At 39.2% G+C, this 21011-nt stretch overlaps 1 protein-coding gene across 4 annotated transcripts in view; it reads right to left on the bottom strand.

Moving 5' to 3' along the window:
- The window catches only part of GALNT7 (polypeptide N-acetylgalactosaminyltransferase 7), a 139324-nt gene that overhangs the window by 12561 nt on the left and 105752 nt on the right, over positions 1-21011 (bottom strand). For 3 of the 4 annotated variants that reach the window (XM_047717406.1, XM_047717404.1, XM_047717407.1), the window contains exons 3-8: positions 17245-17411; positions 12391-12521; positions 12049-12128; positions 9500-9682; positions 6421-6538; positions 4570-4692 (exon numbers count right to left, since the gene is read on the bottom strand). In XM_047717406.1, coding sequence (XP_047573362.1) covers positions 4570-4692; positions 6421-6538; positions 9500-9682; positions 12049-12128; positions 12391-12521; positions 17245-17411 — 802 coding nt within the window. Of the gene's footprint in view, positions 1-4569; positions 4693-6420; positions 6539-9499; positions 9683-9823; positions 10007-12048; positions 12129-12390; positions 12522-17244; positions 17412-21011 lie in introns of all 4 variants that reach the window. The other variant, XM_047717405.1, reaches the window with a different exon arrangement.

Here is a 21011-nt window from a genome sequence, read left to right as displayed (position 1 = left end):
AAGAATGTTGTATGTGTTAGTATTGTAACGCAACACATAATGTTATAGCTAAATTGTCTTAACTTTTGCAAAGTCACCCAAAATTGAATACAGCCCATGTCTTCTAGATACGAATGCACGGAAAGAATTCAGGGCACACACATATGGTTACAGTGATGCAAAGAAGGGGCATTTCATTGTTTGGGAAGGAGAAGGCTAGAGGGGCAGCTTGGAGGAGCAAGGGACAGCTCAGCCTCGAAGGAGTGGTTCATTATGTGGGAATGGTATTCAGGGTAAAGAGAAACCCAAAAGAAGTGTGACTTATCATGGTGCATTTGGAATCCTGCAAATAGTTTTTCACACCATAGTTTGTCATGCTTTGTGAAAATTAAAAAGCATTTAGGGTCTAGTGTACATTGAGCACTTAAAAAGTGTTAGCTATTATTATTATTATTCTTTTTTAAGGACTTTGAATTTTATCCTTTAGCAGAGAGCCATCAAAAGGTTTTAAGCAGGTACAGACATCGGATTTAATGTTCAGGGGAGTGACACTCCTACTCCATTGAGTAGGAGATGGACCGAAGGTGGTTGCGGCTGATGGCGGAGAACCAAATAGGGGGCTATTTAATATCCATGGGATTCGAGGACCTGTGCAAAGCATAGAAAGGAAGGATTTCAGAGATAGGTATGAGGCAGAATCCTCAGGGCTTGGTAAGATGGAGGGAAGAGAGGAAGATTACACTAACATCCCCCTCAAAGTTTCATTCACGGGCAAACAGAGGATACAGGAAAAGGATTGCTTTTGGGAAAAAGTTAAAATGTTCAGCTTTGACTATATTGAGTCTGAAATGCTTGAGGGACATCTAAGAAGTTAATTCTAAGAGACAATTGCCTATCAAAGTCAGCAGCTCAGAGATGACAGACGAGCTGGATGAACAGACGTAAGCCACTGGCACACTGTGGTTGAAGCGGATGATGGAGGGAAAAAGGGCCTGGCACATTCTAGGCACTCACGGAGTATAAACGGAATGTTACATTTATCAGGTCATTTTCTTGATATGTACAGTTAATTTTTAGAGTGGATAAAGATTTCCCTCTCATCACTTTTCCTGTTCCTTGTAGCTCAGGCCTTCATGAATCAATGTGGCTTTCCATTAATTCTTTGGGATTATGGGTCCAGCTCCAAGGGAAGGTTCTTTTCCTGCAATGCCAGTGAGCCCTGGTGTTAATTTGGTGCTCTTTGTCTTATTGGGGATATTTTAGTCTCATCTCCTCTGGTAGCTGGGGCTCCATTTGGCCATTTCTATGATAAACTGGCTAGTTAGAAAGCTGTGTTCATTCCTTAAGACCTTTCCATCTCTGCTTCTATTATCTACTTCCCTTTAAGGAACTGTTCCAAGTTGCATCTACAGCCAATAATAAACTTCCTTCTGCTTTTGACTTGGTTTAAGGGCTCCAGAAAATGAAGAGAATCAGACTCCTATGCACTTAGAATTTATGAAAGCAGCCCAACTAGAGAAACTTCAAAGTTACTCGATCAAGAATAGAGGACTTCATCTTCCTAGCAGTGGGATATTTGGCCTCTGTGTGAAACTTTTCTGCTTTATTCCTGGTTTGAGAGAAAAAAGACATTAATCTTTTGCAAGCATTGTTCAAAAATCTGATTTTGTTTACTGCACAAACTCCTAATAGGATTATTTTAGAACAAACAAAAATAATATTTTGTGTGAAAATAGTAGAAGCTGACATTTTCCTTTCAACTATTTTCTGACAGAGTGGCAGGTTTTGTTTTGTTTTGTTTTTTTAATTTTTCTGAGATGTCGTCTCATGGAGAACATTCAATATAAAAATCTTAATCAGAATAGGATACAAAGAATAATCTTAAAAAATAATAAGATCCCTGATAAACACAGATGCAAAAAATCTTCAACAGAATATCAGTAAGGTGAATTCAACTATACACTGAAAGGATTATACACCATGATCAATTGGGATTATTTCAGGGATGCAAGGATGGTTCAATGTTCACAAATCAATCAATGTGATACACCACTTTAATAAAAAGAATAACAAAAATCATGTAACTTTCTCAATGGATGCAGAAAGAGCATTTGATGAAAGTCAAGATCTATTTATGATAAAAATTCTCAACAAAGTGAATACAGAGGGAACGTACTTCAACATAATGGAGGCTATATGACAAGCCCATGAGCTAACATCATACTCAATGATGAAAAGCCAAAAGATTTCCATCTAAGATCTGGGACAAGGATGCCCACTCTCGCCACTTTTATTCAACTTAGTGTTGGAAGTCCTAGCCATGGCAATCAGACAAGAAGAGAAATAAAAAGCATTCAAATTGGGAAAGAAGAAGTAAAACGGTCACTTTTTGCAGATGACATGACACTTTACATGGAAAACCCTGAAGACTCTACCCAAAAAGCTATTAGAACTAATAAATGAATTCGGTAAAGTTGTAGGATACAAAATTAATATACATAAGTCTGTTGTATTTCTATATACTAATAATAAGCTATCAGAAAAAGAAATTAAGAAAATAGTCCATTTATAATTGCATCAAAAAAATCGAGAAATAAATTCAACTAAGGAGGCAAAAGACCCATACTCCAAAAACTATAAGATACTGATGAAAGAAATTGAAGATAACACATAAAAAAATGGAAAGATATACCACATTCATGGACTGGAAAAATCAATATTATTAAAATGTCCATACTACCCAAAGCAATTTACAGACTCAGTGCAATATCTATCAAAATATCAATAGTATTTTTCATAGAATGAAAACAAATAATCCAAAAATTTGTGTGGAACCACAAAAGACCCTGAATAGCCAAAGCAATCTTGAGAAAGAAGAACAAACCTGGAGGTATCATGCTCCCTGATTTGAAATTATACCACAAAGTTATAGTAATCAAAACAGTATGTTACTGGCACAAAAACAGATACATACCTCAATGGAACAGAATAGACAGGCCAGAAATAAACCCAAGCTTATGTGGTTAATTAATCTTTGACAAATGAAGCCAAGGGGAAAAGGCAGTTTCCTCAATAAATGTTGGGAAAACTGGACAGCCTCTTGCAAAAGAATAAAACTAGACTACTTTCTTATTAACCATTATACAAAATAAACTCAAAATGGACTAAAGACTTAAACATAAGACCTGAAACCATAAAACTCCTAAGAAAACATAGGAAGTAAGCTCTTGAACAACATTTTTTTGGATCTCCCTCCTCAGGCAAGTACAACAAAGGAAAAATAAACACATGGGTCTACATCAAACTAAAAAGCTTTTGTATAGTGAAAGAAACCATCAACAAAATGAAAAGGCATCCTTCTGAATGGGAGGATATTTGCAAATGATCCAACCAGACAGGAATTAATATCCAAAATGATAAAGAACTCATATGACTCAATATAAAAATGCAAAAAAAAAACAATCAAATAATGGGCAGATGACCTGAATGGACATTTCTCCAAAGAAGACAGACACGTAGCTAACAGATACATGAAAAGCTACTTAACCTCACTAATCATCAGTGAAACACAAATCAAAACCACAAGGAGATATCACCTCACACCTGTCAGAATGGCTATTGTCAAAACAATAAGGAATAAGTGTTGGTGAAGATAAGAGGAAAAAGGAAACCTTGTGTGCTGCTTTTGAAAATTGGTGCAGCCACTATGGAAAACAGTATGGAGATTCCTCAAAAAATTAAAAACAGAACTACCCTACAACCTAGGAATTCTACTTCTCAGTATTTACCCAAAGAGTACAAAAACACTAATTCAAAAAGATATATGTGTCCCTATGTTCACTGCAGCATTAGTTATAATACAATTTACAATCACAACAGCCAAGCTATGGAAGCAACTTAAGTGTCCATTGATAATACTGATAGATAAAGAAGATGTGGGATATATAAATATATACACACTCTCACACACACACACACACACACACACACGCACACAGTGCAATTTTACTCAGTCATAAAAAAGAATGAAATCTTGCCATTTGTTAGAACATGGATGGACCCAGATGGACAACATCGCTGGTATTAAGGTAAGTGAAATAAGTAAGGCAGAGAAAGACAAATACCATATGATTTCACTTCTATGTGGAATCTAAAAGACAAAACAAACAAGCAAGCAAACAAAGCAAAGCGGGCAGATGGCTGACACGGGGGAAGGGGGAGGCAATGCACAGCATAGGGACCAGAGTTAATAACACTGTAACAGCTTCAATGGTGACGGATGGTAGCGAGATTTATTGTGATCACTTCCCAACGTATATACATGTTGAATACCTGTGTACACCTGTAATCTAACACCTATAATACTGTATGTCAGCTCTACTTCAAATAAAAACAAAACAAAACAAAAATAATAAGGTGTTTCATGAGTAAGTCCAGCTTAAGCTAGAAGGGAGAACCAGCGTTGACTGCTTCAATGATTTATCGCACTCCGTGAGCTGCCATTGAAATGACTTCAATGTGTGGGCTATCAATGGAGGGGCGTGTGGTACAGAGCTCCCCAGGCCACTCTCCTGGTATCCAAAGACTCACCTTCAGAGTTGGAGAAGAGCCGACATAAATGGGTGGAGGATTCCCTTGCCAGCCCTCGAGACGGTAGATGTGTCCAACGCGAGAGCAGGGGACAAACAGCAATTTGCCGCCACACTGCCATATCTATCAGGGGAAAACACATGTGGAAGTTGTTTCATATATCAAAATAAATTATACTTGAAAATTTGTCTTATAAATGTAAATGTAAAATCTAAATTAGATACAGTGTCCATGGGGAATTCATAGATGAAACGAATCCTAAAATAATGTGTTTTCAAACTCCTATGATACCAAACAAGGCAGTATGGAATGCAGTAATATTCCACTCCTCAGGGCCCCTTGTGTACTTGTAGCTTTAAACAACCTTCGCCCAGTGTAACCTTGCAAAGTCACACAGATTCTTCATTCCTGATATCACTCGCCATTTCCAAGGCTAATGGATTTCCCACCTGGGTGATTATTATAATAACCTCCAAATTGGCTTCTTCACTTCCTGCTTCTCTCCACTCTATGCTATCCTTATTTATAGTAAGATTATTCTAGCTGAAGGGCAGCTCTGGGTCATGTTATTCCCTTGCTTAGTATCTTCAATAGGTTGCCCCCGGCTTATCAAATTCAGTAAAAATCTCTTGGCTCAACATCGGAGTGCCTCCTCTATACAATCCCAACATAAGTGTCCACTTCCCCTTCTTGGATATCTTTCTTACTCAGGCCATCAGATTATGCTAAACTGTGCTCTCACTGTTTGCTGAACGTATTCTTCTTGTTCCCACCTTTGTACCTGCTAACCCAGTCTACCTGCCCTGGGGTCTCCTTCCCCTCCCTTTATCTCTGCCTATCGATATCATGCCCACCTTCCTAGTCTGCCTCAAACCCTCCCTCCAGGATGATGCTGTTTCTTAATCACACCAACTGAATGCCATCTACCTTCTTATTGTATTATGAATTTAATTCTAATCTCTTCTTACGAACTCTAACTTCCTTGAGAGCAGGGACTGAGTTATTCTTCTTTCGTCTCTGGACATTTAAGACCAGAGACAAATATCTGTTTAACTCCGACTGTGGTATAGTTCTTTTTCTTGTGGACAGTGGGAGGGCGGGGTGGGAGCATGGACGGTATTACTGTCCAAGGACTGCCTCAACATCAGGGTGGGTGCTGCAGGAAGGCAGCTCCAGTGTCAGTCTGAGGATGCACAGTCATGGCTGGGGTCTGCTTCTGTCCTGAATCACCATGTCCTACAGTGATAAAGGGCAACAGTGTCAGTGGATGGTCAAATGTGGCCCCCACACATGCAGATTCCCTAAAGGGCTTTTATAACAAAAGGCTTCAAGGCACAGAAAGCCTGGAGGGTAAGGTGGGGAGTGGGGCGAGGAGGTACTTTCATTTTTTTAAAAAGATTTATTTATTTATTTCAGAGAAAGAGAGGGAGAGAGAGTGAGTATGTGTGTGCAACCAGGAGGAGGGACAGAGGGAGAGGGAGAGAGAGAATCCTCAAGCAGATTCCCCACTGAGTGCAGACCCTGACATGAGGTTCGATCCCAGGACCCCGAGATAGTGACCTGAGCTGAAACCAAGAGTTGGATACCTGACTAAGCCACCCAGGTGCCCTGGAACTTTCATTTTTGAAGTTTGCTGGCTTCAGTGTTGAGATGAACCATGTAAGCATATAAGAAGTTGGGAGTTGACATTTTGCCCTATTTTTTCCCCAAAGGCATGCATTTTTGTTAGTTGTTCTTTATAATTTAGAGAAATGCATTAAACAGCCTCCCCCCAAAGAAACAAGCCTTATCTGAAAGTCACAAAAGTCGGTAACGACTTAGAAAACCGCATTTGTTTAAATGAAATGTTACCTTGTATGAGATCTCAAAGTTTTCACCACCCCAGATCTGGAGGCCTGGATCATACAGACCCAGTTCAAAGAAGAACTCTCGTTCAATGGCAAATAATCCGCCAGCCATGGCAGGGGACCTAAGGGAAGAAACACTGCAGTAACTATTAAAGATAAACCCCCAGTACCCCTTCACCAACAGACAACAGCCTGTTTGGAACACAATCTAAGTAATGCACAGAAGAGACAACACCGATGGCCAAACATTAAGAAATTACAAAGCCTTCACAAAACAATCTGTTTATAATTCTTTATTGAATTTACTGATTTCTATCTGAAATCCAATTTGCAGTTCATTATGAAGTAGCGCATTGCACCATTCTGCCAGGAGAGGGCGCCTTAGTTCCCTTGTTGGTTTGAAAATTAAGCCTTGAGAGTTAAGATAGAATTTTTTTCTCTTTCACTCCTAAAAATACTGAGCCATACAGCCATGGTCTGCTAACTGCTCCTACAATGATTTATGAGTCATTCTAGGATGAGTGAAACCATAGACCATGGAAGTAGTCTGTCATTTTTTAATTTTATAGCTCAGGGGCATGCCAAATAAGGGTGTAAATCATGGCTGAACAGTCACAGTTCATTCAGAGTTTGCAAATGTAGCATGGAAATGACACAGGAGAATTAGACATTAGCTATTTACTGTGTCGGGAGGTAGAAATGCAAAGGGGCGATCTGCGAGGCTTCCTGAATGGAATCTTGAATTGGGTCCTTTCTGGGGATAAGCCACTCACATCTCTAGAGGAAGAAATTTTCATCCTGCTCCCCCACAATTAATGATTAATGCGTCTTGATTCCTAAGTAGATTCCTCCATCTCAGAACCTTTTTCATCACTACACCTAACATTCAATTTGTCACTAATTCCTACTGATTTCACCTTGAAAAGGTATCTGGATCTTGTCCCTGCTGCTTCCATCCCAGACCAAGCTCCCGTCACTTGCACTGCTATGGTGACACCCCTGACTGTCTCTTCTTCTATTCTGCCCTCATCCACATCGAATCTCATGGCAGGCAGCGTAGACTCAGTGTGGGCCCAGGGATGCCAGCCTCTCTCCCTGCTCTCCATGAGCAGCAGGCTTTCTCTGGAGTTCTTCACTGCTCTGCTCACTCCTCCAACACGACAAATGCTCCTCTCTCAGGGTTTTACCTCGACTGTTCGCTCTCCTGAAAAGTTCTTCCTCCCTGTCCACAGGACCAACTCCTGGCCTTTAGGGCTCCTCCCAGCTGGATTAGGTTCTCTCCCCGCTAAGCTCCATGTACCCTGTGGTTTGCCTTCGCGCCGCTTTTGGCGGCTGCTATTCCAGAGTTATTCGTGTACTGATCTGTTTCATTTCTGTCTCACCCCTTATATTTTAAGTGCCATGAGAGAACATATCTTTGAAAAATTTATCCCCAGGAAACAATGTCTAGCACATAATAAGCATTCATTAAATATTTGTTGAGAAGATAAATAATAAATCAAGTAATACTTTCAATATTAAAGGAAATCACATCAAGCGAAGCCAATCTCTTAAGGTATGCTGCCTGACTTGGTAAGCAGAGCTATTGCATTCTTGGTTATTTTCATGGCACATTTATTTAACTCATTTAAATTTACTCCATTGTAACCATGCCTTTTTGATCTTTAAATGTATTCCTGTTTATGGGGCACCTGGGTGGCTCAGTTGGTTAAGCGACTGCCTTCAGCTCAGGTCATGATCCTGGAGTCCTAGGATCGAGTCCCACATCGGGCTCCCAGCTCCACAAGGAGTCTGCTTCTCCCTCTGACCTTCTCCTCGCTCATGCTCTCTCTGTCTCTCTCTCTCAAATAAATAAATAAAAGTAAAATATTTAAATGTATTCCTGTTTATCTCAGTGTGTATTTTAAGATTCATCTTAACATGAAAACCGGTGAGTTATTTAAAGGGACACCCCCATGAATTTTTCTAGGCTGCTTAAAAAAATTCCTTTATTAGCCAAGCCCATGGAATTGGCAGAAATATAAATATAATCATTACCCTTTATTTTGTACACCAAGAAGTTCTTGTCAAATCAAGTAGGTAAAGCAGTACATTCTTGGACTGTTTCAAAAAAAGAACTTCAAAGGGAAATTTGGAAAGCGTCAAAGCTTAAAATTCCATAATTTCCTTATGTTTGCCATCTCAATATTGAATATCATGACTGACCCAGATCCCGCCAGCATTTGCGTGACATTGGAAGCAACTTCCTAAAACAGGGTTCTAACATTATCAGTAGTATAACAAGGAGAGAGAGACCAAAAGCAGAACCATAAGATCTGAAAAAATTAGACACATTTAGAAGCTATTAGTTACTAACATAAGACAAAAAAGTTTCATTTGGAGTCACTCTTGAAAGGCAGTGAATGTTTCAGCTAAACAACCAAAAGAATAGGGTAGGATAAACTGTTCTATTTGTCCCATAAGAAGGGATAAAAGCTGACTTTGGAATAAAGTTTCCTTTTAATCAAATGTTCTTCTGAGAAGGAAGTAATAAAGGGTTCTATGTAATATTTTCCAAAGTCAGGTATTTCTACGCACCAGACCTAACCCGATACAAAAGTATTATTTATGAGTTAGCATACAAAACAAAAAGAAGAAAAAGACGGAATTCTCTTCTATTTGCCTTTCATTGTTAACACTACAGCCAAGGGATCAAAGTGGACATAAAGCTTGGACTGGAAATGATTTATGCATTTTTAATTTACAGAATGAAATTATGGCCAAAAGAATACAATTTGATGTCTACTCTACTAGGACGGGAGGGCAAAGATTTTTTCTACTTATATTTGAAACCAATGCCATATAACCCCATCCCTAGATCCCCCCCACCCCCACAAATGAAGCTTGCATTTAGGGGAAAAAACAATTACAAAGAAGCAAATGTGAATTCAAACCTCGGAAATAATGCAAGGGAAAAAAAAAAACTCTTACAGAATCTGCGATAGCAACTACAGTTCTAATAACAAATTTTTTAGCTTGGCAAGAGGTTAATATGTTAGCAGCAATTGGAGAAAAGAAAAACATGTAAGTGATTTAGTGATTACCGATATGGTTCAGTTTTTGTCTTTCTCATTCTCTTCTCTCGAGGGGTCAGAGGCACCCGTTTCCAGAGCATACTCCAATCCCATGCTCCTCGGGCATACCCATCTTCGTCACCACCCCCTTGGGGTACAATTTCATATGTGTTGCCATTTATGACATCTATAATCGGCACAGTGCAAATGGTTCTGTATTGTGTTGATGATGGCAGCAAAGATGAAATGCAAGGGTATGTATGGACCCACATATTTATACAAGCACATGGGGAAGGAAAAAAAAAAGTACTTAGATAGACGTTCCACATAAGAAAATAAAGTAGCAATCTTTACCGATAAGGTTCAGTTTTATGTTTTCTTTTGGCTTTTTCCTTGTGGCTTAGAGGGATACGTTTCCATAGTAAACTCCAGTCCCAGGCCCCTCTGGCAAAACCATCTTCATCCCCACCTTGCTGCGGTTCAATGGAATAATCATTCCCATCTATGTAATCTATTAGAGGCACAGTACATGTAGTTCTGAAACATTTACAGAAAATGAAAAAGCGTTTAAGAACCCAAAACTGACTAGTTTACCATGCCTAACTATATTGTCTCCTTTTATTATTGATTTTTTTTTTTGGATTAGAAGAGTTTAATACCTAATGGAAAATTGAATGAATGTTTTTAAAAGTCAAGGAGCCCTTTTTTTGTGAAGGAAAGATGCAGCAGACTGTTCCCTTGGCTTACAGACAAATGTCAGGGACAAAGAGCCATGTCTTTGAACTTGATAGCGCTTTCTCGTTTTTACTTTGGTCCTATAGGCAATTTTCTCCTGGTAATTTTTGCATTATTTACAAGATTTTCCTGCCTGTTATTTTCCCTCCTTATTCCTCCATTAAATAAAGATGAAAATGAATATAAATGTGAATGAGCGTGAATGTGCGTGTGACCGTGTGTGAGTGTGTGTGTGTATAGAAATAATACCAGCTACATACTGATACTCAGCAGTTCTCCCAACTCTCTGTACTCCTTTGGAAAAAGTTATTATGAAAATCTGTCTCTGTTCCTTTAGTGCATCAGGATCTTTTCCTGTTCCTTTAATTACAATAAACAGCTGTTATAGCAAAAAAAAAAAAAAAAAAAAAGGTACAGTATTGTATTCCTGCTTTTTTTAAAAAAGAGAGAAAAACAATCACTCAAAACCTGCTGAAGAACTTAAGTAGTGGCCTGAGAACGCAAAGCAAAAAATACCTCGTATTTGGGCTTCATAAAATGCTACTCCTATACGACCAGTTAGGTGTAGGATCAAGTCTGCAAAGATAATTTTGCACCCAGCTTGTTTTAATGGTCATCTTTGTCAGACAGGATTTTAAAATGCATTTCCTGAAATAGAGACTGCAGCTTTTCATAACCACGTTAAGGTGCTTTTTAGAGGCTTAGAAGCCAAAGAGAAGAGCAAAACCTCCAGGGCTTTGAATTCTGATGTGGGGGGACTGGATTCCAGCCAGCGGCTTTATTCTCTGCAGACGGTGGATTCCCACGGACAGTGGGGGCGGGGGTCACTGTGGGGTAGATGTGGGATTGCTGCGGACCCTGCAGGAAACCACTTCCTCACTGCGCCTGGAGACTGCCAGTTTTCACCTGGAGAGGGGAAGGTGTGTTATCTTTCTTCACTTCTCATGATTCTCAGATTTCTAAATAAATAGTGTAAAGTGTCCTAGAGAGATCTCAGTTTGATAGTTTATTAGCTGCTTGAATCAGGGCAAATCAATTAATTTCTCCAGGCTTCAATATCCTCTTCAGTACCATGGAGCTAATAATATCTACCTTGCGGGGCTGCCGTGAGGATTAAAACAGCGTGTGAAAAATGTTTATGATTGGCCTTCACACCAAACCCTCTGATGCTTAAATCCCCCAAAGTTCGCCCTTTGACTCATATTATTCACCATAGGGACATGTTTTTTTTTCCCCCTCGATTCTGAAATAGTCAGAATTCTGGACTAAAAGCAGGAAAGGCTTCTGGAACTAGGAGACTGATGCTGCCTTCCACTGTTCAGACATTTCTGTAATTGTAATGGCGACTGACACATTTCCATGGAGTAGCTGTCGATTTCTAAACTTTAGAGTTTCCATAGGAACCCGAAGCCTTGACATGTGTCACAGCTGGTCTGAAGTAATAATTCAAAAGGGCATAAAAAGCCAACAAGTGTAATTTCAGACCGTGCGCCTTCAGGCTTTAGAACCGTTACCACAGGGTAGAGGGAGCAATTAATGTTACTCTTTGAGAAAGCTTCTGGAGCTAGAGGATGTCTGTTCAATAACCCGACCACAAGACCACTCTTGAGTGAGACCCCCTTGCCTTTTCATCCCAAATGCCTGACTGCCTGCATCTGAGTCACCCCCAAGGCTGGGCAGGCCCCCACCCCCGGACACAACGAGCTGAAGGAGCACTTATGCTCCTCCTCAATGCTTGAGGCGCTGAGGGGAACTGGAATCAGAAGAATGAGAAGATGATTTGTCCTTCTACGACCAGGTTTACAGTTTCCCCCAGGAAAGAAAAGAAAGCAAGGTAATGTTACCTGTCCTTGGAAATGGGAGCTACCAGTGGTGCATACCAGTTAACAGCCACCTCGCAGTGGGCATCAAGGTATATCAAAACCTTAAAGAAAGAGGCAGGTGAAAGAACATTCCTCATATTTGGCACATCGTGTATCACACACAATTTAAAATTAGATGCTAATATAAATCAGCATGAGAGTCTGTTCTGATATACGAGTTATCTGTTTAATCTAGCCAGCATTTTCATTTCAATAAAAAAAAAAAAACAAAAAACCAACATCCGAAGGGTACTTCAAAACATACATGATCGTTTAGTTAGCAAATCCAAGATGCCGAAAGGGTAAACATCCAACGTTTCCTACCTGTCCAAGTTTGGCCTTCTGGGCGCCAATACTTCGTGCTTGAATCAAACCTTCTCTTCTCTCATTTCGAAATACCTTCACTAAGCCATTCCACAGCTTAATATAGTCATCTAGTTTTCCTTTTAAGTGTTCTATGAATAAAAAAATTCAATCAACATTACAAATTATATTGATGTCTATAAACCAGTCAGACTATTATTTTTTTTCAAGGAACAGGAATGGGCAACAGGTCCTTTGGGCAGTCGATTTGAAACAGACTGAACATTTGTGGAAAACTCAGGTAGTGTGAATTATTTGAGTTAATATTTGAGCTTAATACCCCTACAGAGAACTGTTTAGCCTGAGAGTTATCAAAGATCTCTCCAAACATTAAATATATGATGACTAGGCTAGCTGACATGGAAACCGTTTTTATAAAAAATTCACATACGTAATGTCATATCTAAAAGCTTTAAGGCAAACATTTTGTTTGTTTCGGCAGAAGAAAAGTCTCCAGATTTCTGAAGATACACTGACTATAAGTAACATTATGTGACTTTACTGGCATCTACACAAGGTATAGGTTAACATTTGTTTCTTGGCCATCTTCGTCCCGCTGTGATCAGCATTCAAAGTTGCAGTCTTGGTGTTATATAGTTTTGATCAAGTTAGCAAATAATAAAGAGTACAATTTTCTCTTTATTTTGGGTATCAACAAGGGTATTTATGTATGTATGTATATACATATACATATGTATATGTATATACATATAAAAATATATATGCATGGGGCACCTGGGTGGCTCAGTGGGTTAAAGCCTCTGCCTTCAGCTCGGGTCATGATCCCGGAGTCCTGGGATGGAGCCCCACGTTGGGCTATCTGCTCAGCGGGGAGCCTGCTTCCCTTCCTCTCTCTCTGCCTGCCTCTCTGCCTACTTGTGATCTCTCTCTCTGTCAAATAAAAATATATATATATATGCATAAGTGAATACTTAAATGTAATATTTAGATATAACAAATAAATATACATGTATTTATTTGCAATCTGGTGGAGGAAACTGTTAGAAAAACAAGACACATTTGCCAAAATTTCCACCTTGGCTTTCCAGGTGCTAGAGAGTAGTTTTTATTTGTGTCACTATGAGCCCTTGAAATTGACCCATCATAGCCACAACTAGCTCTTGGATCTCTAAAGATGTTTCTTGGGGACACAAAAAATATTTTTAAGTTGTTTAAAATTTTGGACCATGAATACATAAACAACAACAAAAGCTTATTTATTTTTAAAGATTTATTTATTTGAGAGCAACTGAATGAGACAGAGCATGTGTAAGGGGTAAGGGAAGGCATGGGAAGGGGGGAGAGAAACTTAAGGAGACTCCGCCCTGAGCACAGAGCCCAATGTGGGGCTTGATCCCAGAACCCCAAGATCATACCTGAGCCAAAACCAAGAGTTGGAAGCTAAACTGTGCCACCCAGGTGTCCCATTAGCTCGACTGCATGATGTGCTGGTGCTTAAGTGGTCAAATCAGGCTATACACTTAATACTTGACTCATTTTTAGGGAGCTTATAATTAGAAATACACCTATGTACAGGTATTTAGAATTGAGAAGAAAAAAAATCCACCTTTTTCTATTTTGGCATCCAGTTTTAGTGAGTATTACAAATAAAATTCTCATGCTGAATTATATTTTTTTTCCCAGAGAAATCTAGGTACTTTTCCCTTTAAGTGATTTTTGTTTTGTTTTGTTTTAAATCTTACCTTTTGATTTTTTTTTTTGGCTCAGTAACAATCCTAAATTACTTTTTAAAAAGATTTTATTTATTTATTTGAGAGAGAGAGAGAGAGAGAATAGGGGGAGGGGCAGAGGGAGAGGAGGAGAGAGAATCTCAAGCAGAATCCCTACTGACGGGGAGCCCGGCACAGGGCTTGATCTCGAAATCCTGAGATCCCCATCACAGCTGAAATCATGAGTTGGACGCTCAACTGACTGAGCCACCCAGGTGCCCCAATCCTAAATTACTTTTTTTTTTTAAAGATTTTATTTACTTATTTGACAGACAGAGATCACAGGCAGGCAGAGAGAGGAAGGGAAGCAGGCTCCCTGCTGAGCAGAGAGCCCGATGTGGGGCTCGATCCCAGGACCCTGAGATCATGACCTGAGCCGAAGGCAGAGGCTTTAACCCGCTGAGCCACCCAGGCGCCCCCCTAAATTACTTTTTAAAAAGTCTTTCTGAATTGCATTTTGGTGTTCTTTGGGCTATGCAATCGACATAAATCTAAAATAAACTGCTATGGCCAGAAATGAGCTGATAGCCTATTTTCCAAATGTAGATTCTTAGTTCAGGTGATCCAACAGATCGGTTGGTCAATCAAATGACTTCTGGCTTCTTTGGGATCTGCACTGTGGTAGATTCTAAGAATGCTCACAGTTGGGGATTATTTATTCTCTCCAACCCACTGAGGGCAGGCCAGACCATGTACCTCGCCATGGTCCGTGAGATGGGGACAAAATGACGTGAGGCACTTGTGAGCACAAGGGCTAAAATCCCACTAGTGCTTCACCATTAGCTTCTCCCTGCACGAGGCAGGAAATGTCTGAGATCAGGCCGCCATGCAATGGTGATGTGGGGCAGAGCTGGGCTGACCCACAGAAAACACGCAGTAGGAGCCAGGGAATGATACAGCCCTTGTGGTTACAAGCCACCGAGAGTGTGGAGCCCCATTTGACCTCAGCCTCACTTAGCCTCAAGCTGCCTGACATACACGCATGCAGGAACATGCTCTATTTAAAGGTCCCACACCTTGTTTAGAGAGGACACTGTATTTTCCAGAAACCCAGATAGTACGAGCAGCCAGCTCCTCTGCAAGGTATTATCTTAGTATTTTGTCATTAAAAGAAAAATTATAACTCAAAGAACAAACCATGCTCCCACTGACAGGCCAGGACTGACAAATTTTAAGGTTGTTTTGAAATTGGGAAAGTTAAAGACTTTCTGTAGCTCTGTTCAAGAGTATAACCCCAACAAATGCTTCACTGTACTCTGTAAGCGAAGCGGGCCCTGCACTTGATTGCTATTAAAATGTATTACAAGAGACTGAATATTAGAGGTTTGTAACAACAGAAACACTGATCACCAAAATACTAAGGTAAAATGGACAAAAAACCTGAAGTCTAAAATTTTGTGCTCCTTTTCTGAAGCCAAGCAGCTATTTTAGGATGGGAAACATATTTTAGTATTTCTTCACTTTTTTTTAAAGGATATGCTAAGCTTCTACTTGTAATAATAACATAGGGCTTCTTAAAAACAGCATAATCACATACATGAGATTTCTCAGTTATTTTTGTAGATGTAGGTTTTCCTAAATCTAAAATATTGTCGGTACCAACAGGATTACTTTAAAACCTATTTTCAAATATTTAGCTTGAGACAGGAATGTGTCTCAAGGAATGTGTTCCTTAATGAAAACACTCCTATCATAGAAAATTGCAACCAAGATAAGATGTCTAAGTGAAAGGGCATTTGATAGGACTAAGAAGTTTAAAGTTTACATTCTTTAGTGTAATTAAAAGTAATAGTTGAAAAAAGTGATTAGTTGTACAAAAGTGATGGGGAAAGGAAATTGGCCATAATTCTATTTCTTCTCTGTGCTAATGCATGTATATAAGATCAAGATTCTGGTCATGTCCTTGCCAAAACAGCAGAGGTTTATCTAGACTGCAAGAATTACAAATTAAGTTTTGGAGAAAGCTTTTTTGTAAAGCTGTTCTGAATATTATTTTCATGCTACCATGTTCTGTCTGCACTGAATATATTCAGTGGTATCACTGAAATATGTACACAAAAATTCTCTGCAAAACTTATTTGCCGAAAAGCAAATATCCTGCTGTTATCGAGTAGCCTGAGCTCTTTGGTCAATTTTCAAAGAATTCAACTCAGTTTTGTGACAGGCGAAGGGAAGTAAATACCCAGATCTGGGTTTCTGTAGCACAATTACATTTTTTACTTAGCATGCTGATTTGGGGTGTGAACTATAGCATTATCTATCTTCTCATACTTGTGCCATTAAGAAGATACATTCAGCTTACAATAATGGATCTACTTAAAGAAAAAATGTTAATTTAAAAAACCCACTTATCTGGAAAACCACCGCTCAATCTCTGTCTTGCTAAGTTGAACCAAGACTATGCAATATCTCCTTAATGATAAGAGCTGACTCCTTAAAAATTAAAAATAAAATACAATTTCCTTTTAATCAATGTACTACATCAAATATAGAACAAAATAAGCCCCAGTAGCTACTTTGTATTATAAATAACAATGGCCCACAGTTTCTGGTCAAATTCCATATTTGCATCACTGTTCAAGTGCAAAATACAGGCTGTTAAACAGGTATGTGGGTCTCACTTTGACAACCACGGATGGAGCATCAGGTGACATTGCAATATACACACACTTACACTTTTTTGATCTTTCAGTAATCATCTCCAAAACCAAATTTTTATAAAATCCAAGGCCCGGAAAATTGGTAACATGTAAGATGGTACCGAAACACACAGATTTATGAGCCTGTAGATTTGGATGCATCTGTTAACTACTATCTCTGTGGTGTTTGGCAAGTTACTTAACATCTCTGAGCCTCATGTGTAAAATAAAGATGATAACAACTTCCGCCTCAAGGATTATTGTCAGGATTAAACAAAATAATCCACACACAATGCTTGGCACATGGCCAACTTGCTGGTAATAGATGCTATCAAGGGATGCTAATTATTAATTTTTAAAGGCTAATTAATTTTAAAATTACATTTTGTAATTGTTCCTAATTAACTTATTTCATAGACAAAATGTCAATTTTCTATAGCCATTACCTTTATTACTGAAATCATCAATTAACACAATTTCTGCTAAATATTTCCTTGGAGTCCTTTTAATTACACTGTGGACTGTTCTCATGAGGGTTGACCATCCTTCGTTATGGAAGACAATGACAACACTGGAAGTGAGCAGGTTTTCATCATAATGCCAATACTTGCACCTGCAAAAGGAAAATTTCACCGTGTTTATTTAGAGGAAATGTATAACGCGGGGTTCCACACTTACTATGATTATGTTTTCTGATTGGATTAAATATCATTGACTTAACCGACTTAAGTGAATGAAACACAACCTTTTATGTCTTAACAGAAGCACAGAAGAGAGAAGATGCTATGAGATGCAGGGACTCATCGACAGAGCTCCTTCCTAACCAACTGGCACTTGCTGTGTGGATAAAGAGAATTAATTTCTGGGTATGTGCTTCCCAGCTGGGGATGCTTCAGATATTATTTACAGCTATCAGGGCTAGGCTGTTTTTTTCCATGACATAGATCTCAGTTTATTTTCCTTTTTAAAACTTGAGTTTCTAGTGCAAAGGATTTGTTTCACTTGCCGTGTATAAACCACTAGGTAGCTGTGTTTGAAAGCTGTACCATTCTAATACAGGTAAAACATTCAGAAAAAAATAACAACAAAAACAACAACAAAACCCGTTAAATAGGCTGACTTGTGGCATATAGCAGAATAGCAGACATTAAAAAAATTACTGTTGAATGAATTTTAAAGGTTCTAGTAAGGTTTAGTTATTAGATAAGCTAAAGGATAGTTAGCTATTTTATTGTTTTATTTTTATTTTTTTAATTTAAATTCAATTAGCGAACATGTAGTACCTCATTAGTTTCTGATATAGTGCTCAACGATTCATTAGTTGCATGTAACACCCACTGCTCATCTCATCACGTGCCCTCCTTAGTGCCCATCACCCAGTTACCACATCCTCCCACCCACCTCCCTTTCTGCAATCCTCAGTTTGTTTCCCAGAGTCAAGAGTCTCTCATGGTTTGTCTCCCTTCTGATTTCTTCCCAGTTTTTCCTCCCTTCTCCTATGATCCTCTGCGCTATTTCTTATATTCCACAGATGACTGAAACCATATAATAATCTTTCTTTGATTGACCTATTTCACTTAGCATAATACCCTCAGTTCCATCCATGTTGATGCAAATGGCGGGTATTCGTCCTTTCTGATGGCTGAGTAATATTCTACTGTTTATACAAACTACATCTTCATTATCCATTCATCTGTTGAAAGACAACTAGGCTCCTTCCACAGTTTGGCTATTATGGACATAATGCTGCTATGAACATTGGGGTGCATGTGCCCCTTCTTTTCATCACATCTATATCTTTGGGGTGAATACCCAGTAGTGCAGTTGCTGGGTCACAGGATAGCTTTATTTTTAACTTCTTGAGGAGCCTCCATACTGTTTTCCAGAGTGGCTGCACCAGCTTGCATTCCCCGCAACAGTGTAAGAGGGTTCCCCCTTCTCCACATCCTTGCCAACACCTGTTTCCTGTCTTTTAATTTTAGCCATCCTAACTGACATAAGGTGGTATCTCATTATGGTTTTGATTTGTATTTCCCCAATGACACTGATGTGAAGTATTTGTTCATGTGTCTACACAAACTTATTTAAAACAACTGTAGTAGGATTAAAGTTCCCAAAAGCCTTTTTCTAATTGAAAGGAGAGTCCAACCAGGGCCTGATAAATACTCAAGGAGCAAGGGAAGGTTCAATGAGTTTCACAAAATATCTATGTATTATACAGATATATACATACATGTGTATATATTCATGCACATTTATTTTTGTTTGTTTTTTAACCCCAAAGCTTTTCTTGAAGTAAATAAGCTTGTTTCCAAGATTAAATTTAAAACCATGAGAGCAATAATTAACATTATCAGCTTGATAACCTATCCCAGCATTTAGAATAGTAACTGTTATTTAAAATGGGGCCTGACCCAATGCAGATGGAAACAGCCTTTTCTTAGGTGTTTATTTTCCTTTCAAAATTATTCTAAATTATCTATGTTTTTAGAGGTTTCTATAGAAATGCAGATTGAGTCCGGTAATCCATTTAAGTCCGATTTCCTACATCTGCATTTTCTCATTAAACAAGTATTAATTACCTATTACGCCCCTGCTCTCTAAGCGAGGCCCTAGGGCTATGGCATTGAGGGGGTTCGGTATGGTTTCTGCCCTTCCGAAGCCATGGTCCTACAGGGGAATCAAGACGCAAAACAAATATCTGTATTTTCCCTGAGTGCAAAGACCAGGGTATATGTGACAGACAGACCTCACCTAGCCTCAAGACATATGGTCAGGGAGGGCTCCTACAGTCTGTGATTTGAGGGTGAGACCAGAAAGATGATTAAAAAAAAAAAAAGTACTGATCCTCAGAAAGTGGGGAGAGAGTAAGGAGGAAAGATAAAAGCACAAGAATGAATCATGCGCATATGATACAGATACTATAAGAACTTGGAAGAGCAGGGAGCCTGGATGGCTCAGTTCTTAGGCGTCTGCCTCCCGTTCAGGTCATGATCCCAGGGTCCCCGGATAGAGCCACACATCATGGCACTCCCTGCTCAGCAGGGAGCCTGCTTCTCCCTCTCCCACTTCCCTTGCTTGTGTTCCCTCTCTCACTGTGTCTCTCTCTGTCAAATGAATAAATAAAATCTAAAAAAAAAAAGAACTTGGAAGATCTGCATCATTAATTAAAATATGAAAGATAAACATAAGTTAAAGAGGAAAAGTCACAAAGAAGGGCATTTGCAGTATAACAAATATCAACTTATTATATCCCTGGAACTGTTCTATGTGCTTTACTTTTGTTAACTTATTTAATCTCCCAATACCACTCTGAGGTTAGTACTATAAATGTCTCCGTTTTACAGACGAGGGGACTGAGACTCAGAGAGAAGTGGTTTATCTAAGATCATACAGCTAGTAAGTAATGAAGAAGGAAATAAACCAAGGCTATCTTGAATTTAAGAAATCTTGTTAAGCATAAAACAAATAAAAAAAAAAAATACTAGCTATACCTATGTATGAATGGCTAAAAACTGACCTAAGATCTAAGAATTGAGTATGAAACCAAGTATCATCTCCATACAAGGCATCCATGGAACATGCTGTTATGTGATGGGAACTATTTTCCCTCCCCTTTGCAGCGAGGAGATGGCCCCAGAAATGGGGAAAGAGTAGTGCAGTGTGGCAGCATCTAGCAACAGATTAAACCAAGAGGGCTTTCTAGTGTAACCCAAAGTTGAGATGGGCAAATGCTCTTTCAGAATGAGATAAAAATACAGTAGTGGAAGAATGCATATCTTGAAAGATGTGATGAGCGTTTCTGGAGAGAAACCAATCTGGGCAGATAGGTTTAATTTTTTAAAAAAGATTTTATTTATTTGACAGAGAGAGAGAAAGAGTGTGCGCGAGTGCACAAGCAGCAGGGAGGAGCAGAGGGAGAGGGAAAAGCAGGGAACCCAATGTGGGGCTCGATCCCAGGACCCCCAGGATCATGACCTGAGCTGAAGGCAGACACTTAACTGACTGAGCCACTCAGGCGCCCCACAGGTTTAATTTTAAATGGGTAGGGAAAACAGCCCCCCAAACAAACTCTAATCCCGATGTAAGTTCAGGCAACCTTTTTCTTTCTCTGAGTAGAACCACTGAGTTTAAAGCAACAGAACCAGAGAGCACAGACAGCAGTTTTGATTTATAACAGACACCAGAGATGGTGAAAATATTTAAGACATGG

This window comes from Lutra lutra, chromosome 2, assembly GCF_902655055.1.
Source record: "Lutra lutra chromosome 2, mLutLut1.2, whole genome shotgun sequence".
Lineage (NCBI taxonomy): Eukaryota > Metazoa > Chordata > Mammalia > Carnivora > Mustelidae > Lutra > Lutra lutra.
The sequence above is the reverse complement of the archived record's forward strand: the minus strand, read 5'-3'. Positions and strand labels throughout refer to the sequence as shown.